Genomic DNA, 25,930 nt, shown 5'->3' with positions numbered 1-25,930 from the left:
CGTTGTCATCTCAGGCCTCATTCAGTGTGTCTGCCATCGATGATGGGTGCTGGCGTCTGCCTCGCCCCAAAGCTGCTGACCTGGGGCAACGGCCCCGGCCTCAATGCCAGGGCAGAGTCCGGGGGCTCCTGGCCTCTTGAAGGCCTGGGGAATGGTGTCCCCCAGAACCTCCCAGTCTGTGAGCTTCTATCCTTTCAACGTTACTGCCTCCGTTCAGGCCACCAGCCCCCACTGCTCAGGTTGCTGTGACGGCATTTAGCTCGTCACCCCTACACTCTCGAGTCTTTCCTTCTGCAGTCCCCTTTTCTCTACTCTTCTGAATGCGCTTTTAAAATGCTTTCTTTCTAAAAAACTTACTTGTTTATATCACTTGTGAGTTTGAGACTCCTCCAGAGGGTAAAGTATTCACTTTTCTAAGTATACAATATATTTTCTGCAAGTAACTATATTTTCATATTAACCTGTTCTCTGATTTGTTTCTTCCCATATTTTAAGTAGATTTCCTTCTGTTAAGTAGATCTGGGCTATTTGTCTGTGTTTCCGTCTGCAGTACTACTGTGTTAATCACTGTGTCTTAGTATCTGGCATGGCATTTCCTTTCTAATTTATGTCTTCAGTGTTTTGGTCTTACACATCTTGTGTCAAGTTAGAATCAGCTTGTCAAGTTCCATAGAAGAAAAGTATACTCGGATTTTTACTCCGATTGCAGTGAAACTCTGTTTAAGTCTTCCTTAGTGTCTTTTTTTTTTTTTTTTTTACAATTTTCTTTGTAAAGATCTTTCTTCTCTTGTGCTAGATTTATTCCAAGTACTTCATATTTTAGTGGTGTTTTAAATGGTATCCTAAAATATGTCATTTTCTCTTTATTGTTGACAAGTAGAATGAAGTATATTTTTGTGTATTCATTTTGTTTTTAGCAACCCTGCTAAACTTTGTTCAATTCCATTTACTTAATATATATGTATAGATTGTCTAATGTGTATAAAATCTTAGGTATGGATTATTGCAGTCTCTAGTCATGAGATGTCATTTTTACTTAAGATTTTTGTGTTTTGCTGTATCCTTGCAGCTTAGCAAAACAAAGTAGGACAAAGTAGAACATATTGGTTGAATAGATTATTCCGTGTTGGCTTTGGCTGAAAGCTTATGTATATAAATGAGATTAGTTTGTAATACTCTGTTTTAGTGCTACCTTTATGAGATTTGTGAGCCTTGCACTATGTTTAAAAATGTTAGAGAGTTTGCTGGTAAAGTCACTTGCCAAGAATGTCTTTTCTATGGTTATGTTTGTTCTTTCTCTGTTTCACCTACATAGCATTACTTTTCATTTTTGTATTTGTAGGATGTTCCAGTTAAATGTGTTGCAGAAGGGCAAGTATAGCATTCATTTTAGAAAGGAAAAGAATAAGAATTATATAATAAGAATTAGCTTCTTTTGACCTACTTAGAATGGATAATTTTTCTAAGTAGCAATTTAGACTTTAATCCTGGGCTTCAGCATGACATGAATTTTAAAAATGGTTCACCATGAAAGTTTTAACTTATTCCAGTCTCCAGAGTGTTAGGCTGAAGAATTTGGGGGAGAAATATTTACAACATAAAGTGAAATATTGCAGGATTATATAATTCCTCTAAACGAAAGAAAATAAACTTTTGCTAAATAAGTTTTCATCATACTTCCAAGGAAATACTTTTTTTTATTGAAGTATATTTTTTTTTCCCTACTGTTCATTCTGAAAAATTTCAAATCCTCACAAGTCAAAAAGGTAATAGTGAACACAGATTCCCTGTGAGTCACGAAGTATTAATTTGTCAACATTTTGCGTAATTTGCGTTGGTCCTTGCATGGGCTTCCCTAGTGGCTCAGAGGTTAAAGCATCTGCCTGGAATGCGGGAGACCTGGGTTCGATCCCTGTGTCAGGAAGATCCCCTGGAGAAGGAAATGGCATCCCACTCCAGTCCTCTTGCCTGGAGAATCCCATGGAGGGAGGAGCCTGGTAGGCTACAGTCCATGGGGTTGCAAAGAGTCGGACGCGACTGAGCGACTTCACTTTCACTTTCACTTTGCATGCTCATACTGTTGCTTGCTGTGTGTGTGTACGTAAGTAACACACGTGTGTCTATATGTTATATAAATAGGTATACATGTACAGCTGATGTGCATATGTATGTTGGTATGATGTATTTAAAATATGAGTATAACTTTTTCCTGAGCAATTTGAAATGACACTGCAAGACTCCCTCACACTTCACCCGCGACTACTTCAACATTTCTCCGTTACAGGAAGATCTCTGCCGCCCTCCATACTGTCACGATACTCACGCAGCAGTAGTCTGCATGCCAGGCAGCTCATGGCTCCATAGTCAGGTTTCCCCATTTACACCCCAAAATGTCCTCGTTAAAATACTTGGGATTAATTTTAGATTGAAAGATGTAAAGACAGGACAGAGAGTTCTTTCTCCTCGTCCAGTTCCCTGTACTGTTATATGTTTATATATAACATGTTTTATATATATACATGTTATATGTTTATATACAGCTTGTGTCAGAGACTATCACCCAGCTGAACCTCAGCGGGTACCGAAAGAACCTGCAGAGATCAGATGTCTCTACCTTAGTTGGAAGATGTCCCAATCTTGTCCACCTAGACTTAAGTGATAGTGTCATGCTGAAAAATGACTGCTTTCCAGAATTTTATCAACTCAACTACCTCCAACACCTATCACTCAGTCAGTGCTATGACATAATACCTGAAACTTTACTTGAACTTGGAGAAATTCCCACATTAAAAACACTACAAGTCTTTGGAATCGTACCAGACGGTACCCTTCAACTGTTAAAGGAAGCCCTCCCTCATCTACAGATTAATTGCTCCCATTTCACCACCATTGCCAGGCCGACCATTGGCAACAAGAAGAACCAAGAGATATGGGGCATCAAATGCCAACTGTCACTGGAGAAGCCCAGTTGCCTATGAAGCCTCTATTGCAAGATGGTGTCTCCTCTTTTCTTTGAACAGGGAAAGTAAGCAGGAAGCCCAATTGTGGAGAGCTCAGCTATTTTTATTCTTGGTTTTCTGTTGCCTTCCTTCTACAAGTATATTAGAGAACCATTGGAGACAGAAAACTATGAAGTGTTGCTTTTTAGAAATGACTGTGAAAGCTTTTATCACTGCTATACCCTTAAGAGCCTCAGCTCTACACTTTTTGAAATTTTAGGGAGAGTGAGCCTATAATTTCAAGATACCTTAAATAGCAAAATTTGAACCACATCTTCCAAGTGCCATTCTTCGTAAATCTATTTAGAATCAAGCTTAAAAATCACCAGCAAATCATTTTCGTAGCCTATATGGCAACTGAACATTCTTCTATTTAATTTTTCAGCACTGCTTTATTATAAGACATAGGTTGCAAAAAATAATAAGCTATTTGTATTGTAAGCTGAAAAGAATGAGAATCATAGAGTAGATCTGCAGCAGTCTCTTCTGAGGATGGCAAGAAAAATAGACATTTCAACTGTGCCTTTAGATTTGCAGTCAGGTTGATGGAAACAAATAGCCCCAGGTCATTCACCTTAAAACCTAAATAAAGAAACAATCTGCCAACCAGAGGTATAGAATTGGTATAGAATTTAAAGACTTAAAAGACAGTTTTCTATAACAGGTTAACCTGGGGTATCCTCTAATGCACATTAATGAAGTCTCCTTTATGTACAGTTGGGAAGGTCCCCTGGAGGAGAAATGGCAACCCACTCCAGTATTTTTGCCTAGAGAATCCCATGGACAGAGGAGCCTGGCGGGCTACAGTCCATGGGGTCGCAAAAAGTCAGACATGACTGAGCGACTAATACTAATATTATATATATATAATATGTTTATATTATAGTATGTGGATGCTGCTGTCTTTTGAGCATAATCCTAGATTTTGATGCTATCAAAATTTTATTTTCCAATCATTTTTTACGGTATATAGAAAATAGGGGTTTTTTTTTTTTTCATTTTTTTTTAAACAATGACCTTGTATCCTATGGCTTGTCCAAATTCAAAATTTACTATTAGTTGGCTTTGGCTAGAACCTTATGTGTATAAATGAGATTAGTTTGTAATATTCTGTTTTATTGCTACCTTTTTGTGAGATGTGTGTCTTATACTACCTTTGAAAATGTTACAGAATTTGCTGGTAAAGATATCTGTTTTGGGGGGGTTTTTTGTAGATTCTATAGTGTTTCATCTGTCCATTATTGTTTAATCTGTGAATAATGAAAGTTTCACAGAAATTCTTAAGGCTTTTATTTCTACTTCTCGCCTCATTGCACAGTTTGATTAACAGATGTGGTGAGAGCAGACATTCTTGCCTTGTTCTTGGTATTACAGGAAAGAGGTGTAATGTTTCACCGCGAAAGAATGCCAGCTGTAGGTTTTCATAGCTGTCCTTTAATCAGGATGAGGAAGTTTCTTATTATGTGTGGTTTGCTGAGAGTATTCTCAAAAATGAATGTAGAATTTTGTGAAGTGCTTCTTGTGCGTTTATTGAGATCATCTTTTTTCTTTCATTCTGTTGATAGTATGAATTATGTTGATTGGTTTTTCATTGTTAAAACAACCTTGTATTCGTGGGGTGAATCCAACTTGCTTATGATGTATTGCTTTTTTTGTTTACGTATTACTGGATTTTCTTTGCTAGCATTTCATAAAGGACTTTTTAAATTCCTTTTTCTTTTTGGCCGTGCCGGGTCTCTGTTGCTGCGCTCAGACTTCCTCTGGTTGTGGCGAGCGGCATCTACTCTTCATCTCGGGGCACAGCTTCTCGTTGCGGTGGCTTCCCTCGTTGGGAAGCCCGGGTTGGCTCTGGTAGGGTACACGAGCTTCAGTAGTTGTGGCTGTAAAGGATTTTACATCTCTGTTCATGGATATTGCTCTGTAAATATTAGTGTATTTGTGAGGTTTTGCTATCAGGGTTATGCTTGCCATATAACATGAGTTTAGAAATGCCTTTAGTCTCTGTTTGCCAAAAGAATGTGTGCAGGATTGTATTTCTTCCTTAAATTTTTAGTAGAATTTATTGGTAAAGCCATACAGGCCTGAAGTGTTCTTATTCAATTTATTCACTCGACGTAAGACTACTTAGGTTGTCTGTTTCTTCTTGTGCCTGTTTGACAAGTTTTTTCACTTGTCTGTCTTCTCTTCTGTGATACATAACCTCATCTATTTTTTCAAAATCAAGTACTCATTGTACCCATTAAAAGAAAGGCAGTTTTATTTAGGCGACTAGCTTACGTCACCGCTTTTCTTATATTAAGTGTTGTGTTTAGATACCTGTTCTGCAGAGTCACCCTGGAGCTCCCTCAGATAAAGTTAAGCCTAGAAAATAGATTGATTTCTGATTTTTCTTGCTTTTGCTGGAAAACGTATCCTCAGGTTCCAAAGTGTTTCTGAAAAGCTGCACATGGAATGCAAAGCAGAAATGGTGACACCTCTGGTGACGAACCCTGGCCACGCCTGCGTCACTGACACCACCCTCTATTTCCAGCCTCTCAACGGGTACCCGGTAAGCGGACTGCGGGCCAGGGAGAGCTCCTTTGCACTGCAGTTTTCGTCTTCTGTGAACTTTTCATTCTCTGAACTTGACCTTACTGTGTTCTAACATTTTGGTGAGAGTCAGAATGACCGCCCCTGCTCATCCAGCATCTGGTATTTAACAGGCTCCCCGTGTGACCTTGACATTTGACCTCCCCTAACTTGTTTTCTGTGACTTCGGGGTCACTTGCTGTCAGCGATGCGAGAAGAAACCCCACCCCTCCCGATTTTAGTAAAGGGTCCTTAGAGATTTATACCTTCTGCACTCATGCAAGTGAGCAGTGAAATCTACTAAGGTTAAGGAAAATGGATGTTTCCCGTGTACCTGCTTATCTGTACCCCTGAGTCGTATTTCTCGTTATTCCTTAATTATAAACACAATCAGTAGGTCTGAGTCTTGCCCAGAGAAGTGGTAGAAAGTGGTCCTCTCCGGCGGCGCAGAGGTGCGTGCTGAGATGCTGTCACTGGGCAGCTGCAGGGGTGGTGCTGGAAGCAGGCTTCTCTTCCACGATGCCTGTAGACTCACTTGGCCAGACAGTAGAGACTCAGATTTCTACACTAAACCTTGTTAAGATTAGAGGCTTTATCTAGATCTGGCCCCTTTTCAGAGCGGTTCATTGAAAGAGCAGAAATCCCAATACTCTGCTTGTGCGTTGGTCCTTTTGGCCGGCAGCTTTAAGAACAGGAGTGTTTTCTGCCATGGAAGAAGTTCTCCCAGTTGGTCAGTCATTGTATGTGCTTCCCTGGTGTTGCTAGAGGTAAAGAATCCACCTGCTAATGCAGGAGATGTGATAGACACAGGTTCCATCCCTGGGTTGGGAAGATCCCCTGGAGAAGGAAATGGCAACCCACTCCAGTATTATTCCCATGGACAGAGGAGCCTGGTGGGCTACAGTCCATGGGGTCGCAAAGAGTCAGATGCAACTGAGCACACCACACACACACACTCACACACACACACACTCACTGAAACGCAAATATATCCTTTTCTGTGCTGTGCTTAGTCGCTCAGTTGCATCCGACTCTTTGCAACCCCATGGACTGTAGCCCACCATGAGGATTCTCCAGGCAAGAATACTGGAGTGGATTGCCACCCTCCTCCAGGGGATCTTCTCAACCCAGGGATTGAACCCAGGTCTCCCACATTGCAGGCAGATCCTTTACCGTCTGAGCCCCCAGGGAAGCCCTTTTCTACGTGGTGCTATAATGAGTCTGTCCACCAGGTGGTGCAGCACACCCACCGGGCCCTCCAGTGGACAGAGAACTGGCCTTCCGTGTGGTGTGATAAATTGTATGGGCCACCACAGTTGCTGTGGCTTGAGTCAGTACTTCTGCAAAAATATCTGAGTATGTGCCATAGCTTCAGGGTCCCAGGTGTCTGGGCTGGGGGCCTTGGCCAGTCTTCTTGCAGCTTCCACCGCTGCATACCCTGCCTCTGTGGGCTCCTCCTCCCTCTCATGTGGGGAGGAGGGTGGACCTGTAGCCTTTTGTAACCTTGTTCCTCTCTTACTAGCATTTCAAGGCTCCAGAGAAGCAAGAAAACCTCTCTCATAAAGTATAGAGGCTCTAGTTTATACTATAGTTTATGAGCTTTATTACACTGAGGTTTGGGCTTCCCTGGTGGCTCAGTTGTAAACAACCTGCCCTGCTAGTGCAGGAGACGCGGGTTCGACCCCTGGGTCAGGCAGAGCCCCTGAAGGAAGAAATGGCAACCCCCTCCGGTGTTCTTGCCTGGAAAATCCCATGGACATAGATGCTTGGAAGGGTACAGTCCATAGGGTCGCAGAGTCGGACATGGCTTGATGCCTGAACAGCACCACTGTAGTTTAAGGAGACAAAAGACAGGGCTCTAAAAAAGATGCATATTAGTTTCTGAGCAAACTATAGGTCTATAAAAAGCAAAATTCCTGTGAGGTTGTACACACCAATCCTTTAATGCTCTTTATCACTCAACAGCTTTCCAAAAACCTGAAAGGTAGATGCCTAGGGATCCCCTGGTGGTCCAGTGGTTGAGACGTCAGCTTCCAATGCAGAGCGTACAGGTTCACTCTCTGGTCGGGGAGCTGTAAGATCCTATATGCCTCGCGGCCAAAAAACTGAAATGTAAAACTGCTTCTGCAGTATCGTAACAAATTCAATAAAGACTTCAAAAATGGCCCACATCAAAAAAAAAAAATCTTAAAGATGAGTGCATTATCATTCTGAGAAGTTGAGTACCAAAGCGGAGTGAGTAGAGGGACATGTCCACGGTCACAGAGCTAGTGGAAAGGGCAGGCTGGCACGTAGTGGGGTGTGCCCTGTCCTAAGAGCCCCCTTTCTAGCCGTTCACTTGTGATCTGTTGGGAAGTTAAGATGGGCTCATCTTTCCCTTTCTGATACCGAAGGGGAGCTTCTAATTGCGTCAGAATGTTGCAGTTTGAGATCTTCTCTTGTTGTTCAGTCGTGTCCGACTCTTTGTGACCCCATGGACTGCAGCACTCCAGGCTTCCCTGTCCTTCACCATCTCCCAGAGTTTGCTCAGACTCATGTCCGTTGAGTTGGTGATGCCATCCAACCAGCTCATCCTCTCTCTCTCTCTCTACTTTTAAAGAAACCCGTGGTCCAGATAATGCTCCAGGACATCCGCCGCATTTACAAGAGGAGACACGGCCTCATGCCTCTGGTGAGTTCCCTTGGAGGATGGGCGTCTTGTCTCCGGGTTGGTCAGTGGTTCATTGACTTAAAGCCCCCGGGGCCACTCTGGAAGGTGCCCGCATGTTGTGTTGTAAGCAGATGGGCTCTGAGTCTCATGGCTCCTTCTTCTGGGTAAGCTGGCAGTTTTTAAAGGAGCAGCTCTTTTGGTAGGTGGCAGGGCTGCGGGGAACATGTTCTTGGCTCCCAGAGCAAGAGGACTCGAACACCCTGGGTTTCTCCCTCCCAAGTAAGTGCTCAGGGCTCTGGGTTTGTACATGCAGAACCGGCCCAGGGCTCCTTGCCGCCACCCTGTTGCAGCCCAGCAAGGTCTCCAGGCAGAGCTTAGAAGTTCTTACAGAGCCAGCCCTCAGTGGAACTGTAGCACAGTCACTGTGGACTTAGATTACCTCTGCCTCCAGGCCTGGGGAGAGGGAGAAACGGATAAGGTAACCATTTCAACCACCAGGGCTGTCCTGCCTGCCATGCCTCTTATCTCAGGGATAAGCCCAAGTCCACCCTCCTGTGAGTCACACACTTATAATCTAGAAACCAGTCCCCACAAAGGATGTGACTCCAGGGGCTTGTCATTTGATGTCAATATCAGTGTATTTGTTCTCCTTTGAAGATGAACCAGTGAGTTGGTGGCATTACAAAAGCATTGTGGATATTAAAGCAGCTTGTTTTGGTGTTTTACCTTTATTAAATTTAACTGTTTTCCTGCTTCTCTTACACAGAAGTGATTCTCCATTTTCAGTACCAGTAGAGGATTAGGGAAACAGATGCTGTTAAAAATACAGAAATATAGTCATAAAGAGAGAAGAAATTGGCATTGATTAAGTACTTTGTGTGTACTGGGCAGTTTATGTACAGTATCTGTTCATTAGCACAGCCTCTCTGAGGTTACAAGATACCCTATTTTACAAAGAAATTGAGACTCCAGGAGTTAACTAGTAATATGAAAGCCTGTATTTGAACCTGGGACAATGCTTTGTTTTCATCCTTTCTGTTACTATCCCGTCTTGGCCTCACCAACACATCATCTATACAGCTCAACAGTTTTCTTAAGAATAATTGCAAGTTCCTATTTGAATGAATTCAATTATCAATTTGTTAAATTGAAATAGTTATGGTTGAATTAGTTTTTCATCAATAAGAGGATCACTCAAGTAATTTATGTTTCCATGTGGCGCTTGTGGTAAAGTATCTGTCTGCCAATGCAAGATATGCAAGAGAGACAGGTTCGATCCCTGGGTAGGGAAGATCTCCTAGAGAAGGAAATGGCAACCCATTCCAGTATTCTTGCCTGGAAAATTCCATTAACAGAGGAGCCTGGTGGGCTACAGTCCATGGGAATACAAAGAATCAGATACGGCAGGGCACACAAAGTGAATTATATTCATTCAGTGAAATATTACATAGTCGTTAAAATATAAACCAACCATGTATAAATCAACATACACAAATCTCAAAAACCTAATCAGAAAAGTATGTATTTTTTAATATACAAAAATGCTACATATATTTAGAGGCACATGAAAATGTACTTAAAAGTATAAAAAGTATGCCTGAGAGTTCTAAATACAAAAATCAGAATTATGATTGAATTTATAAAGGAAAGCTAAACATTTGTGTTTGAAAAACATATGTGAAGACACAAGTTGCCAATTTTGATTCAGCACAAATTCACAAATGTGATTACCAATAAAAATACTCAGCACTAAAAGCGATTTTATAAAGTTTAGCTGAAATACATGTCTTGTTCTCATGTTATATAAATTAAATGAAGAGCTGGGGAATATGCACACAAGACCTACAAATAAAAAATGCAAGTGTTGAATTGAAAGGCTTTTGTACTTGAGTCCCTCACACTGAGGTGCCCTTTGTTCTGTCCTCCCTGGATTTGTAGGGCTTGGAAGTGTTTTGCACAGAAGATGACCTGTGTTCCGACATCTACCTGAAGTTCTATGAACGTCAGGACCGAGACGACCTCTACTTTTACATCGCTACATATCTAGGTTTGGTGCCCACCCACCCTTGTATCTGTTCACGTGGGGGTGGTTCAGCAGTGGAACAGTCGCTGTGTCCAGTGTCACCTCTCCAGGGTCCCCTTTATCTGTTCTCATCAGTAACCATCATTAGCAGAGTGGCATTTTAAAAACAAAGGGAAATATAAATGAAATTTGGTAATAGTTCACTCAAATTCGGTTTTTTAAAAAACCCTTGGTGAGCTTTTTCTGTATCTTAACGACACCCAAGTTGAATGGATTATAAAGAATACACGTGGTCATTTTTTATGTCCAGTCCTGTCTTCCATTGGTTTATGAATGCCAGGACTGGGTTTCCTCATGTGAGACAGTGGGGTATGCATTCATGTGTTTGTGATCATTAATTGTGGTCCTAGTCACAAAACTGGGAGACGGTAAAAAAGGAACACGTGAGCCTGCGATGCTCTTATGGTACCCTGGAGCGCAGTTTGCTCCTAACTACTACTTCCTCAGTCTTCCATGGGAAATGTGAATTTTCCCACTTTTGTCAGAGAAGACACCTGTATTTTCCTTTTTTTTGAGCACAAACATATTAAGTTGTATGGTTGAATTAAGTTATTCTTGGTTTCAGAGTTGTCAGATGACTAGAATGGGATGCGTTAAGTACATGTTGGAATTTGATTAATACCATCTCAGTTTTGTTTGCTGTTCCAGTGTGCAGTGAACCCATTTATGAAGTAGTGAGTTAATTCCCTTAGAAAAGAAATTTTCTCTCAAGGAGGAATTGTTTGTTTTCATATGAAGAACATAGTTTAAAGTTTATAAGTGAACTTTACTAAAGTTCATATTTGCTTATTCTCACATTAAGCTATTCAGTTTAACTCAGTCCATAACTATAGCTTTGCTTTGGGTTTACTGTTATCTCCTGCCTCCCAATTTAATTTTTTCATTTAATTTTTCTAACTGTAACAAGCTTGCAACAAAAAACTCAACTCTCATAGTGAGTCCTAAAATCTTAAACCCACCATGGTCTAGAAAGTCTGCTTCTGTGAAGTGTCCTTTCCGAGTTTATTCCTGAGATTGTTCAGACTTCCTCTGTGATGTTCTAAGAATGGAAAATCAGAGGATAAGTGTTCTGATTTTTTTTTTAAGCCCTTTCCCGGTAGCTAGAGAAGAAACTTGGCAAAGTATTTAAGAATAAATATTGAATCAGCAAATGAGGGAAGTTGTTTTATGCTGCCAATAAAAAATTGAAAGCAGAATTTTCTAAACATAATAGAAAAATGGACTCATTTCTCAGGAAGATTCTCACTGGTGTCACACAATCTGTGTTTTCCTTCTTTTCTGAGGTTATTTCCAGGTGGTCTCTCTGGGCCTTCTAGTTGAGAAATCACGTCCTCCTGACAGACACCTGATTTCTTCTTCAGCAGTTTCTGTTCTTTTCTGTATTCCTCACTTGCATAAATAATACATAGTCATTGACAAATCAGCCGTGTGCCTGTCTTCCAGCTCTAAAAGAGAAAGAAAAGATGGTTTTGTTTTGATTTCGTAGGAAATGGAGTAAATGAGCTTTTTCAAATGGTAATGGCTTCTTAAAGACATTGAAATTCAAGCACATTGGGAACAATTCTTTGTTAGTAAATACATGTTGTAGACTACAGATAAATATAGTAAACCTTAGATGTTGCCATGTAATATTGATGTATTTGCTTTATATTTTCATGTTTGTTTTATGTCATATCTATTTAATAGATGTGATGCTTTATATCCTATATTTTATAGATGTGATATTCTATGTCATATCTCTCACAGATATGATGTTTTATATATTTAATAGATACAGTATGTTTCCTGTCATATATCTCATAGATATGTTGTTTCATATCATATATTTGATCATTTTCCCTCCTGGATCTTAGAGATGCTCATCCTTGACCAGACAACTCTTTTGTGAAAACAGATTAGCCTACTTTTCTTTTTTTGAAATGTGCTTTTCAACAGTGGGTTGAAGGGTCTACACTGCAAGCCCCTGTAGGAACGTCACTTGCTGAGTGGCCGTGGCCTGCGTGCACTGAGCGTGGTGTGACCCGGCCTGTCCCCCTGTCCCCACAGAGCACCACGTGCCGGAGCGCACGGCCGAGGGCTACACGCTGCAGTGGCAGCGTGGCCTCCTGTCCAACTACCAGTACCTGCTGCACCTCAACTCGCTGGCCGACCGCAGCTGCAGCGACCTCTCACAGTACCCCGTGTTCCCCTGGGTCATCGGCGACTACAGCAGCTCTGAGCTGGGTGCGTGCGCGGGCCGGGCTTTCAGAGCAAAGAGCTCGCTCCATCCTAGGACCACGTTGTGATTCGTGAGCAGAATAAAACCCATTCCATCTCGTGACTCTAGGTGGCCAGTTTCTGCGCCGTGATGCTGGATAACACGTGTTACGTGAATTACGTGTGTTCTGTGTGTTCTCTCTACTGTCTCTGAATTTTTTTTAATCCTGAAGAAACTACTCACATACGTCTTGAAAGCCATACCCAGAAAACACGCATGTGATCTTTAGCCAGTGTTACCATAATTACCAACAAGTATTGTTTTCAAATACTGAAGAGTTTACTTGGAAAATCGCATCTCAGGTTATCATATTAAATGTCAATTCATATTCAAAAATGTGATTATCAAAAGTAATAACTATTATAGAGCACTTAGTTCAGTTCAGTAGCTCAGTCGTGTCTGACTCTTTGCAGCCCCATGGACTGCAGCACGCCAGGCCTCCCTGTCCATCACCAACTCCCAGAGTTTACTCAAACTCATGTAGAGCACTTAGAAAGTACTGAAATACTCAAGGAAATAAGAATCATCAATAATCACATTACTGAGAGAGTATATTTCTTTCTCTCAAATTATTTTACCAAAATTATTGTGATTGCATAGTAATTTTATAATGGCTTAAAATTAGATATTGTGAAGATTTAATTACTTTTGACAGTTCACTGATTGCTCCCTTTTACTTGAAAGAGGTGACAGCTTTTCTAGGAATATTATTTATCTGATAATTTTCAGGTCCCCAGTTCTCCAATTATGCTATTATCATAGGATAATATTCACAGTAACTCAAACCTAAAAAATAAATTTTGATAGAATAATGGGCTTTGAAATTTGTTTACTTTTTTTTGCTGTCATTTTACTTGGAATATAATTTTTCTTAATCAGTAGGTCTTTTTTTAAAATCAATATTGTGAACATTTTCAAATTAGATTTTATTCTTGAGTGGTTGTAGCTAACACTCAAAAGTTCTAACCTTTACAGCTGTATAAATAACCACCAGAAATACTGTGATTCTAATGGATCTGTAACTTTTAGAAAGCTGTTTATTATTTGGAAATAAATGTGTGCATGTGAATCAGTTCAGGGGGTAATGTTATTAAGTATAAGCTTGCCAGCTTTCTATTTTCTTTTCTTTTTTTTTTTTTATTGAATTATTATTGGTTCACAGTGTTGTGCCAATATCTGTTGTACAGCAAAGTGTCTCAGTTTACACACATATGCAGTATTTTTTTATATTCTTTTCCATTATGGTTTATCACAGGATTTTGAATATAGTTCCCTGCATTATACTGTAGGACCTTGTTGTTTTTCCATTCTAAATGTAACAGTTGGCATGTGCTAACCCCCAGCAGCCGCTCATCCCTCCCACCTCCGCCATATCCTTGGCAACCACTAGCCTGTTCTCGGTGCCCGTGAATCTGTTTCTATTTTGTAGATGGGCTCATTTGTGCTATATTTTAGATTCCACATATGAGTGATATGATAGACGGTATTTGTCTTTTTTTTTCTGACTTACTTCATTTAGTATGATCATCTCTAGTTGCATCCTTCATTTTAATTAATTTTTGACAATCTGTTTCTTTTGCAGATCTGTCAAATCCAGAGACCTTCCGGGATCTCAGTAAGCCAGTAGGGGCCCTCAACCAGGAGCGTCTGGAGAGGCTGCTGGTACGTGGACCCGGGGATTCCTGGTTTCTAGGCAACCCAGGAGCCATGGCCTGTGTTTTTATAGCTCCTGACACTCGTTTCCCCAAAACTGGGTGGAGGTGTATTCGAAGAGACCAAAGGTTCTGAGCATATTCTTTACCCTCCTCTGCCCTCTGCCTTCCTTCCCCGAGGAATTTAGCTGCTTAGCATTTGCTTACAGTTCAGTGGGTAGGAGCTGAGCTCATCATAGGTTTGCCAATTTATTTTCACGATGAAGTTACCCTTTGGCGAATGGCACAAAAGATAGGTAAAATTTCTTCTTCTCAATCCCACCCCAGCAGACGTTGTTACCACTGAGCCAAGAAAACCAAGATGCTTGTTGCAAGAATGCTGTGTTTCTTCAGTTTCCCCCCTCTTTTTATCTGCTCCTTTTCCTATTTAAGAGAGAAACTGGGGGCTAGGATGTGATCAGGTCATGGTTTCCTTAGGCTTTGCTCCCGGATCAGTTACTGTCTTCCCAGCCGGCCCTCACAGGCCTCCTCTCCCCATGCTGCAGACCCGCTACCAGGAGATGCCGGAGCCCAGGTTCATGTACGGCAGCCACTACTCCTCCCCAGGCTACGTGCTCTTCTACCTGGTCCGGATCGGTGAGCTGCTTCATTGTCACTCCTGGGGACGCACGTGTGCACGTGGGCTCTGCAGTGATTCTGTGAGCTTATTAACTCTGGTTTCTCCCCCTCCAGCGCCAGAGTACATGCTGTGCCTGCAGAATGGAAGGTTCGACAACGCAGATAGAATGTTCAACAGGTAGACATCTGTGCCTCACATTCTACTTTTTAAACCTTCTCATTTATACATGCACAATATGTTTATCTGGAAAAACTAGATATAAACAAAAATGGAAGGACATGTAAGAAAACATATATAGTGTAAGTTTAAAAACACTTCTGTTTATTCCATAAACTTTTATCCAGTATGTAAAAGATTGTAGTTTTCTATATATACATAAATGGTTGGACTTCCCAGGTAGCTCAGACGCTAAAGAATCTGTCCACAGTGTGGGAGACTTGGGTTTGATCCATGGCTTGGGAAGATCCCTGGAGAAGGAAATGGCAACCCACTCCAGTATTCTTGCCTGGAGAATTCAGTGGACAGAGGAACCTGATAAGTTACAGTCCAAGGGATCACAAAGAGTGGAACACAACTGAGCGACTGACACACACACACAGTAATGTTATATCTGTTCCTCTTGGGCTTTGTGTAGTTGTGTGTGTGTGTGTGTAAATGTGAGAACATACCTTAAATAGTTTTTTGTCCTGCCTTTTGCAGTCTTGTATTAAATCTTAAAATTTTCCCCATATTGTTAGATGTTCTGCAAAACGGTGATTGTTTTTTTTTTTTTTTTAATGACTGTATCCCTTCCTAATGTATCACATAATTTAACTGTTTATTTGTTGTTGGACATTTAGGCTGTTTCCAACATTTCATTATTCTAAATAAGCCTGCTATGAATTGAATACAATTCCCTGTGAGTGTTTAAATATTTTTTAGTTACAAAAGTAATTTTCTTACCATGAAAAGCAGAGAGTATAAAGAAGAAAATAACTTCGCTTGGCATCTGACCACACTGAGATAGAACTCACTGTTCATCTTTTGGTCTGTGTCTTTTCTAGTCTTTTTCTAAGCTCTGCACGTGTCTATTTATAATCCCTTTTTGAAATGAGCTGTTAAAATAATTGTGCTCATTTTTCATGTTTAAGCACCTGCCCGGAGTGGCCCTTCAATGAGGCCATGTGTGGGGGAGGCTCCTGTCTTAGACTTGTGGATGTCCCCACCCCAGGTCCATGTCCTGACCCTGTGCTCACACCCTGTGTGGACCCAGAGTTTTCTTGTCTGTAAAAGGGGAGTGGGGGGGACTCATGTGAATGTTGGGAATTATGAATTAATAAGAGAAATGATCTGACTTAGGTAAAGTGTAGAATAGCGCCCTGGCTATTTCCATACCCTCGATTTAAAATCAGTTGAATTTTTTTTTTTCATATTTAGTATTGCAGAAACTTGGAAAAACTGTTTGGATGGTGCAACCGATTTTAAAGAGGTAAGCAGTTACCAAGCTAATGATTCACTGGGCTTGTGGCTTCTAACTGCTTTAAAAATGTTTGCTGCTGTTCTTTTCTTTCTTCCGCAAAACTTTCAGCTGATCCCGGAATTCTACGGTGATGATGTCAGCTTTTTAGTCAACAGTCTGAAGTTGGATTTGGGGAAGAGACAAGGAGGGCAGCTGGTTAACGACGTAGAGCTCCCCCCTTGGGCACGGAGTAAGTACCACCTGGGAAGCGCTGAATCTCGGAAACCCTCCACTTAGTTGTGCAATTTCAGTATTGTTATTTAGTTGCTTAGATTTTTTAAAACAACAGTAGAATTCTCTGTCTGGAGGAGATGGTAAAAATCTACTCCAAATTGTAAGTATTCTGTGAGACAGTGATGTAAAAACATTATCATGTACTTGAGAGAGCTAAATGTAAAAATGATTTTTGCCTCTTCCTCCACCGCAGATTTATATTTTACATGATGGAAGGGGTGGGTGAGCCTCAGTAAGGACCATGTCCCTCTGGCCTGTCCCAGAAGCCCTGCCTGCATGCCTGCGTGTGTGCTTAGTTGGTTAGTTTGTGACCCCATGGACTGTAGTCCGCCAGGCTCCTCTGTCCATGGAATTCTCCAGGCAACCCACTCCAGTATTCTTGCCATTTCCTCCTCCAGGGGATCTTTCTGACCCAGGGATAGAACCTGCGTCTCCTGCATTGGCAGGCGGGTTCATTACTGCCGGTGCGCCTGGGAAGCCCCAGTGTCTGTCGACATGTGGATTGATAGAAGGAATGAGAGAGGTATCCCTGGTGGTCCGGTGGTTAAGACTGCACATTCCCAATGCAGGGGGTCAGGGTTCAGTTCCTGGTTGGGGAACTAGATCCCGCAAGCCCTACAGCCTGGCCAAAAGGAAAAAACAAAGGAATGGGAGGAAGTCAGGTGGCATCCCTGGGTGTTCTGATGGTGGCTTCCTCCTAGGTCCAGAGGATTTTCTCCGGAAGAGCAGAGCCGCGCTGGAGAGTGAGTACGTGTCCGAGCACCTGCATGAGTGGATCGACCTGGTGTTTGGCTACAAGCAGCAGGGCCAGGATGCTGTCGGAGCCCATAATGGTGTGTAGCAGCCATGGAAACTCCATTCAGCATTTGATGGAAGCAAAAGCAAACCCCCCACAATGGGCTCAGCACAGCCCAGCTTGTTTCCTTGGCCAAAGCATCTGGTCTCAATATATGGGGTCTCCTGGCTCAGAGACCCCGGATTCGATCCTGAGTGAAGAGGAGGAAGTGCTTTTGTCTAAAAACACCCACTCCTCTGTGATCCAAGGGGTCTATGCTGAAGTATCCTACCTTCAGCATGTCCACTACATCCCATTCAGTAATTTCTGCTAAAGCTCAGTCAGGATAGGATTGAACAGCTCCTGCAAGGGCCCTGGGGCTTCTGTGTTACTGAGCAGATGGGAGCCAGCTGCAGCCCTCCTCTTCACGGTCAGCTCTTGTCTCCTCCAGGCTCCTCGGCACTGGTGGCAGGAGGTCGTCTGACCCCTCACTTGTCCTCCACACACGGCACTCTGTGCTTACCCCAGGAGAAGGCGCCGACTGAGACACGCACCCAGATAACAGAGTGTCTCACCACCAGTTAGACTGCAGCTCAGAAAACCAACAGTCCTCATTGATGTTGGCCCAGGCTGGGTGGTATAAGGCTATTTTGCAAAGTGAAAATCAGTTTCTTTGAATACAACTTAAAATTTGTTGTTTTTAAAATTCTGAGCATTGTGAATTGGAAGAAAACAGTACAGCTTTCAATAGTGTTTTTGTGTCTCTTTTTCCAGTGTTTCATCCGCTGACCTATGAAGGAGGTGTGGACTTGAACAGGTATTTACGAGTCTGTAAGGAATTTTCTTGGGCTTCCCTGGTGGCTCAGACAGTAAAGCGTCTGCCTGCAATGCAGGAGACCCGGGTTCAATCCCTGGGTTGGGAAGATCCTCTGGAAAAGGAAATGGTAGCCCACTCCAGTACTCTTGCCTGGAAAAATCCATGGACGGAGGAGCCTAGTAGGCTACAGTCCATGGGGTCGCAAAGAGTCAGACATGACTGGGCGACTTCACTTAAGGAATTTTCTACTTGAGCCACAAATGAGCTCTGTGTCTAAATGATGAATGCAGTTATCTGAGGATATAAAGGCATGGGAATGTTACAGTGAATTATAGCCCGCTTTTACCATTATATAAAATACTGAGCCTCAGAAATTAAAGACATGTAATATGGTCTGGGGGCCTTCCCTGGTGGCTCAGTGGTGAAGAACCCACCTGCCAACACAGGAGATGCAGGTTCCATCTCTAGGTCGGGAAAATCCCCTAGAGGAGGGGATGGCTACCCACTCCAGTATTCTTGCCTGGAGAATTCCATGGACAGAGGATCCCCATGGCTGTAGTCCATGGGGTCACAGAGAGTCAGACACGACTTAGCAACTGAACAACAAATAAACAATACAGTCTAGACAGTTCTAGCATATAGTTGCTGTTACTATTTGAGGGTTAATCTCTCTCCTGGTGATCTGCATTATTTGAAATGCACGCACTCAGGGAGCTTGACCCCAGTGGTCACCACAGGGGTTTGTGTTCTGTCCTAAAGCATCGAGGATCCTGACGAGAAGGTCGCCATGCTCACCCAGATCTTAGAGTTTGGACAGACACCCAGACAGCTCTTTGTGACACCCCATCCTCGAAGGATCACCCCAAAGTTTAAAAGCGTGTCCCAGCCCTCCAGTTACAATGCCTCCACGGCAGATTCTCCAGGTAAATCTTGTAAAGAGAATAACAACATGAGCACCTTCTGTTTCTCTTTCTTGATTAAGCCATTTTCTGAAGGTTCTAGAAAAGAGACAAGTTATGAACCCTGAACAGCTTAGAGATGATTCTGTTTTACTGTCTCACTGAGTTTCTCCTACAAACAGACCTCTTTTTGTTGTTTTGTTTATTTTTTTTTAATTTTTAATTTTATTTTATTTTTAAACTTTACAAATTGTATTAGTTTTGCCAAATATCAAAATGAATCCGCCATAGGTATACATGTGTTCCCCATCCTGAACCCTCCTCCCTCCTTCCTCCCCGTACCATCCCTAAAGGAAATCAACTCACTTTTAGTTTCTGGTAATTTAATGCAACCTGGCAGCGTTTGTTGTTGTTATGTTCTTTCTTTTCTGTTGTTTTCCAAGTTGGCCTCTGATTCTTAGCCATTCATGTTTTCATGTTGATCTGTCCTGGCTGTGGCTGCTGTTAACAGGGTCACCTAGCCCTGTCCCAGGAGTGACTTCCAACATCCCTGTTTTTCCACCCCCACGTACAGATCTTCAGTGCAGGGTGCTCTCTTTATTCGATTCTGGTTTTTTATTCAGTTATTTGACAGACATTTACAGAGCCTCTGTGCCAGGTGGTAAAATGAACTTGACCCTGTTCTCACGGCTGGTATTTAGAAAGGGAAGAAAGAATGAGTCCCTTCATCCAGTTATCCACATTGTACATTTCACATAAAACGGCCTCAGACCCCCAGGCTCCCAGGAATCCGACCCTGCGTGGACCTTGGGAGCAGAGTGGTTGGGCTGCTTGTCATCTCCCAGTTCTACATTCTGTCCCTGGCACGTCCAGGCTCCCCAGGCCATACACTTGGGACCTGCTCGGCTCAGCGGTCCAGCTGCCCGCAGTCTCGTGACCTGAGAGAGAAAGCTCCACGGGTTGAGTCATGAAGACCATGGGATTATCTCGTGATGCCCTTGAACCCATGCTCAGTTTAATCACCAGACCCATCCACGGGGATTTTCTCAAAAGCGAAATTGTTCCAGCCCTTCTCAAAACAGAAGCAAAGGGATGGCTTAGCTAGTCCAGCCCAAGAGGGTGGTAGTAGCTGGTTTCATCTCTTCTTTCTCCTGCTCAAAACCGAAACCAAAACCCTGCAGTGTTGTTAGGGAACTGGCAGGTTTTTGAAAAGATTGCTGACAAGGAAATGATTATTCAGTGCCATGTTTCCTGAAGTTCCCAGCTTCAGGGTTGAGTGAAAACTCTGCAGACATTGCTAAAAGTGCACAAAGGCTTTAGTAGTCAAAGATACTTCTTAATCTTCAAATGATGTTTTATTTAGATCATACACCTGATTCTTTTTCCCTTCACTAACATGGAGCTGTCTAACAAGTGTATTTCAAAGTCGTTCTTTTTCGGTGGGTGTTTTGCTGTCTTAGTTGTTTGATTTTAATGGAAATTCTTGAGACTCTGACACTTGTCTCCAATGCTGGTTAGAAGCTTAGTTGACTGAGTTGCAATTTAATGTAGTCTCTCCAGGCGAAGAGTCTTTTGAAGACCTGACAGAAGAGAGCAGAACCCTGGCCTGGAGTAACATCGCCCGGCTAGAGCCCCAGGAGCAACACAGAATCCACAAAGAGTAAGAGTATCTCTGCACTGGCCGTGCGCACGGTGGGGTCTCGGCCTGGGGTGAAGCCAGGTTAAGCTGAGTCACGGGGGGCCGTTGTCATTCAAAGCTGTCGTGGTTGGTTTTTATCCCCCTACACCGTCCACAGGGACCAGCCACCCGGGGTCAGTGTGGCACAGACGGTGGGTGTGTGTTGTTTCGGCCATCGATCGTTCTGGAGCACAGACGGATATACTGATGGCAGGTGGCTGGGTGCTCCTCAGACAGGCTCACGGCCCTCGAGTCCGACGGTGTGAAGTTCTTGAGAAACAGGATATATCTCCCCCATGTGTCACATTTACTGTTATCATCTGGGAAAATGTGTCCTTTTTAAAAAACGAAAAACGTGTGTGCATACATGGAGAGAGAGAGCGTTGCAAAGTTCATAAGAATTTTTTTTAAACGCCCTCCCCCAAATCAGGCTTGCGTTGGCCCCAGAGGGGTCGTGAGCATCTGAGGCCCCTGTCTGCAGGGGTGGTGATGGACTCGGTGGGAAGGTTGGGAAGCACTGACCTCGCTGACCCGTCCTGCTCCAGAGAAGAAAACTCAGGCTGGGAGGAGGCCCCACGTCCTGCTCCAGGGCCACCGATGCCCTGTCTGACGCTTGATGCCATGTACATCTGGTTATGGGTGGAACGGAACAGGCCTGTCCCCGTCCGATCCACAGCCCCCAATCAGAGCATGGCTTCCTGCAAAGAAACCTGTGGGTCCCCCTTATTCCTTGTAACACTGGCTATCCCTCATCACCCTTTCTAAACAGCAGGTAGAAAGGGGCCTCGACACCTGAGGCCATGAAGACATGAGGGAAACTTGAAGAGGACCTGCTGGGACTGATACTGACCTGGGTTCTTGACCCCCTCGATCTGTAGACATTGATCAGAGGCCAGACAGGAAATTCTGGCGAGGCTTTGTTGGGGCCCCGGCTGCAGCAGAGGGAGCAGGAACAAGCAGCAGGTTCCCTTGCTTGCTCCACGAGGAGGGGCGAGCTGGTTCCTTAAGTGGAGTGAGGGTAGGGCTGGGTCCAGGGGTCGGGCCAGAGGGGTGGCATATGTGGTTGCTCTACCCCTTGGGTGCTGTGTGCAGGGGACATGCGCAGTCCCCTGCTTTTGCTCCCAGCTTTTCAGAACTAGCATCAGATTTTTTTTTATCTTTTTCTATCTTCTTGTCCATAATTTGCCCCAGCTGCCCAGGCACGCAGTTATTTTTAGTCCGTTATAGTTTCTTTGCATTTTGTTGTTGGAGGAGATGTTTGTCCAGGTACCAGCATTGCAGCAGAGGGTCCTGGGTCCCAGCCCTTCTCAGGACCAAACAGCATCATCATGGAACAGATGCTAAGTGACCAAGCAAGTGAAATGACCACACGGAGGCATTTCCATGGTGGTCAGCGAGCGTCACTGGTTCTCTAGTGGGCAGACGTGGGGCAGCCTTCCCGCAGGGCGGCCTGGGAGCTATGAGTGGGGGTGTTTTCCAGCCATAGGCGTCGCCAGAACAGAATTAGGAATTGCCGAGCCATGACTTGCTAATGCCTTGTGGAAGGTGGGATGGGTCCAGCAGTCATGCTGTGAAGAAAACAGTCACAGGAATTTGCACTCAAATCAGGGCCTTTTGTAGGACGCCGGCGTCCAAGCACATGGTTGATGGTAATTCACGACACTTTGTTTTCCGACAGGGCAGTCACTGGAATAGCCGTGTCCCGCAATGGGTCGTCCATCTTCACAACCTCACAAGGTGTGTTTTCCTACCTGAAAGCTGGGTTATCTTGAGTCATAAAGCGTCCAAGTGTCTCGTCGTCTCTCAGTCCAGGACTGTACCTGCTGTGTCACCGGCACGTAAAATTTGGGCAGTTAGTTTGTGGTATAATACGTAAAATTTCAGTGTTCATTTGCCAAAAACGACAGTGGAAAATGCCTTTCTATTGCTGATAAGCTTCCTAGAATTTTAAGGGGCGGGGCAGCAAGAGTGTGTGGTGGGCCTGTCCCTCCCTGGGGCGCAAGGGCTTGACCAGAGGCAGCACAGCAGCACGCGGGGGCAGACGTGCGATTGTGTTCTCCACTCTGTCACTCGGTGTGTAGTGTATGAATTCGGTTTTTTGATTAGGTGTTGATTGTAGGGTTAAGTTCAAAAATCTAATTCAAACACTGTTAATGTGCCTGTACATTGTCAGAATCCTGCAGAAGCCCTGCGCCGGCTGGTTGATAGTCTGGTAACTGTATCTTAGTGACACACGAGAACTTCACGGTTTTCATCCTAAAAAGGGGCTCAGCCTTGGGCTTTTCCTGCTAGCCACAGCTTTGTTTTTCCTGGAAGTCTACACGACATGCCATTAACTGATGCATGTCTCATCTGCGTCCCATTTGAATTGTGGCAGGTGCTCAGGAGGGATAGGAGATGAGAGGGGAAGAGCTTAGCTGCCCCTCATGTACTTTGAGATGCCTGGTTTGGACAGAGTTTGTAGCGGTAACTGACCGCCTACCTGTGCTTCAGTCTTCATCATAGGAAATTCTGTTTTTCTTCCATTAAGCTGAGGCCAGATTCTGTGCAGCCACACCGCTCCAGTAGGTCAGAGCTGCTGGTCTCAGATCCTGGGACCATGGCTTTCGTTCCTTGGCATGTCATTCCTTTCTCTGTCAAATACAACCTTGGATTTCATAAAATAGAATTTCCACAAAGCCCAGAAAGGGATCCTACGGTGGACCAGGGAGTGCGCCTGCAGTGTGCACGGGCCACGCTGGGGGCGGCCAGATGGCAATGCTCACGGGAGGAAGTCGGCACGCTCGGCCAGGGTTCCAGTCCCCCCAGTCTGCCGTCATCACACCAGACAAAAACCCTTATTTTTTAGCAAAGCCTGCGTTCTTAGCTGGGTTTGTTTGTTAAATCCTTAGGTTCCCTGTACTTGTCTGACCTTGTAAACCATGAGTTTTACAGGCATCAAGGCTTTAAACCTCTGAGGCTTATGAAGCCTATGGCTTCTTTGTGAACCTGCCAACATCCTTTTTAATCAAAAGCTTTTGTTATTTTCTGTTTGTTTCTTCACTATTAATAGCTCATATTGCTGATCTGTGTGCATTTATATTTCCATGTGTATTACTGACTTACATGTACCCTGACGGTCACCCTGGAGTTGTAGCTTTTCGTCAGAGGTGCGTGTATCTAGGAGTGTGGGCAACCCCACAGGCGATCCCATCATCTGGGAGACCCACTTGTGGCAGCCTCTGGCGTGGTCACCCCCAGAACGAGGGGACCCTCTGATGTTGAGAAAGCATCTTCACATGCCAGGCTAGCTGGCAGTTTCCTGACACCCCAGCACACTTCTGCATGTGGTGTTGGCAAAAAGTAGGTTGAAATATTAGATTGTGCTATAAAGAAGAAATGATTTAAAGCTCATCTCACCTTTTATTTATCGTTTGTATGTTTTCAAGTTGGGAAACATATTGTTGCATATTTCAAATATGGGTGTTTGGAGCACGTTGCAATTTGCAGTCTTATTTAAGAGGTAACCTTGATGCACTTCTAAAGCTTCTGTTAGGCAAGAAAATTAAAAAGCTTGGACATTTTAATCCCCAGTTTATTATTTAGAAAGTTAGTGTCTCTCTTCCGTAAATGCTAATGCAGCACTAGGGTTGCTGTTTAGTCAGTCAGTCATGTCTGACTCCTTGTGACCCCCATGGACTGTAGCCCGCCAGACGCTTCTGTCCATGAAATTCTCCAGACAAGAATACTGGAGAGGGTTGCCATTTCCTCCTCCAGAGGATCTTCCCAACCCAGGGATCAAACTGGGGTCTCCTGCGTTGGCAGGCAGATTCTTTACCACTGAGCCCCCTGGGAAGCCTGCAGTACATCACTCTATAATGTGGCTACTTAAAAAAAAAGGCAAAAAAAACACCTTACATTGCCAAGATCTTTTGGTTCTCTTTAATATTAAAATTTGTCTTTTCCTCATGTGTAACTTTAGAGTCTTATCAGTTATTAGGTTTAACTCTGCCTCTGGTCATGGCTCTCAGTTGACCTCCTTGTCATGGCGCCATAGGTCATAGACTTCACAGACTAGAGAGTCCTCGTGGGGGACCCAGCCCTCAGTCACCTTGCCCATTACCTCAGCACGTGCTGGTCATGTCTAAGGGTCAGGAAGCCTTTCTGATGCGTTTGTTTTGTTGCTGTTAAATTAGATTCCACCTTGAAGATGTTTTCCAAAGAATCCAGGATGCTACAGAGAAGCATATCATTCTCAAATATGGTGAGTTGAGTTCGTTTTCATTTTGTATCAGTGTTATGGTGGAAATTCATGGAGCAGTTTGCTTTATACACACACACACACACGTGACATTTGTTTCTTCCCAGATAATTGGGTTTATTTCTGTGTGGTAGCTACAGAATGCCTTAGGTAGATGCCTTGTAAATTAAATCAGAAAATTTTCAGGTTACCTCTTTCTCGTGTTATCGTGGTTTTATTTGTAGCCTAGAAAGCTTACATTGCTATCCAGTAGAATTCTCAACAGATCATGCCTTTTTTGGAACTGTCAGACTAAATGTATGTGTGCCACTTATATAACTTTTAATGCATTTCTAAGTTGATATCTAATACTAGAAAGTCAGTTCTTCTGCAAAAAAAAAAAAAACACATTTTATTGTTGATGTAAAGCATCCGAAAGATTTTGAAATTCCCTAAAGATTTTAGAAGTTTTCCTTCCCCACCTGAGTCTGTAACCCAGAGTGGGTGTTGGGATTCTTAAGGACAGTCCCTACCTGCACCCCCCCGACTCTGATGTAAGTGGGGGTCCCTCAGCCCAGGGCAGTGAGGGCGCCTGGACCCCATGAGAACCATCACGCTAGATCCTTGCACACTCGACCCACTTTCACTTTTCTACATTTGGGAGGAAACGAGGCATCTGGAATTAGCCAGATGAAGAGAAACTTCATGAATATGAGGAAGACCAACATAACCAGAATTGGGGGTTAATTTTGGGGGGAACTTGTCAGATAGTTTTATCACATTAAGGAGTCATTTAATTTTTGTAAATTATTAATGGTGAGTCACTTGTATTTCAGGCTTTATCATCCTGTTTGCTTTTACCAGGAGACGCCACTGTCATAAGCTCTTCCTGGGATAATAACGTGTATGTATCTGCGGGCCCCTCCCTCACTCCCCACGCCGTGTAGCCCCCTATGTGGACCTGAGGGAGGGGAGCACGGGC

The 25,930-nt window shown here is 43.5% G+C and overlaps 1 protein-coding gene and 1 pseudogene across 1 annotated transcript in view; both read left to right on the top strand.

Moving 5' to 3' along the window:
• NSMAF (neutral sphingomyelinase (N-SMase) activation associated factor) overlaps positions 1-25,930 on the top strand; it is a 66,684-nt gene that overhangs the window by 34,943 nt on the left and 5,811 nt on the right. Inside the window, exons 10-25 of the mRNA XM_010838986.1 lie at positions 5,418-5,547; positions 8,167-8,238; positions 10,156-10,264; positions 12,347-12,523; positions 14,140-14,219; positions 14,755-14,845; positions 14,942-15,005; positions 16,245-16,296; positions 16,396-16,516; positions 17,262-17,393; positions 18,110-18,152; positions 18,912-19,075; positions 20,603-20,711; positions 22,408-22,466; positions 24,905-24,972; positions 25,785-25,852. Coding sequence (XP_010837288.1) covers positions 5,418-5,547; positions 8,167-8,238; positions 10,156-10,264; positions 12,347-12,523; positions 14,140-14,219; positions 14,755-14,845; positions 14,942-15,005; positions 16,245-16,296; positions 16,396-16,516; positions 17,262-17,393; positions 18,110-18,152; positions 18,912-19,075; positions 20,603-20,711; positions 22,408-22,466; positions 24,905-24,972; positions 25,785-25,852 — 1,539 coding nt within the window. The remainder of the gene's footprint in view (positions 1-5,417; positions 5,548-8,166; positions 8,239-10,155; positions 10,265-12,346; positions 12,524-14,139; positions 14,220-14,754; positions 14,846-14,941; positions 15,006-16,244; positions 16,297-16,395; positions 16,517-17,261; positions 17,394-18,109; positions 18,153-18,911; positions 19,076-20,602; positions 20,712-22,407; positions 22,467-24,904; positions 24,973-25,784; positions 25,853-25,930) is intronic.
• Positions 2,116-3,323, top strand: LOC104987889 (annotated as a pseudogene).

Source organism: Bison bison, unplaced genomic scaffold (assembly GCF_000754665.1).
Source record: "Bison bison bison isolate TAMUID 2011002044 unplaced genomic scaffold, Bison_UMD1.0 scf7180017864108, whole genome shotgun sequence".
In the NCBI taxonomy this organism is placed as follows: Eukaryota; Metazoa; Chordata; class Mammalia; order Artiodactyla; family Bovidae; genus Bison; species Bison bison.
The sequence above is the reverse complement of the archived record's forward strand: the minus strand, read 5'-3'. Positions and strand labels throughout refer to the sequence as shown.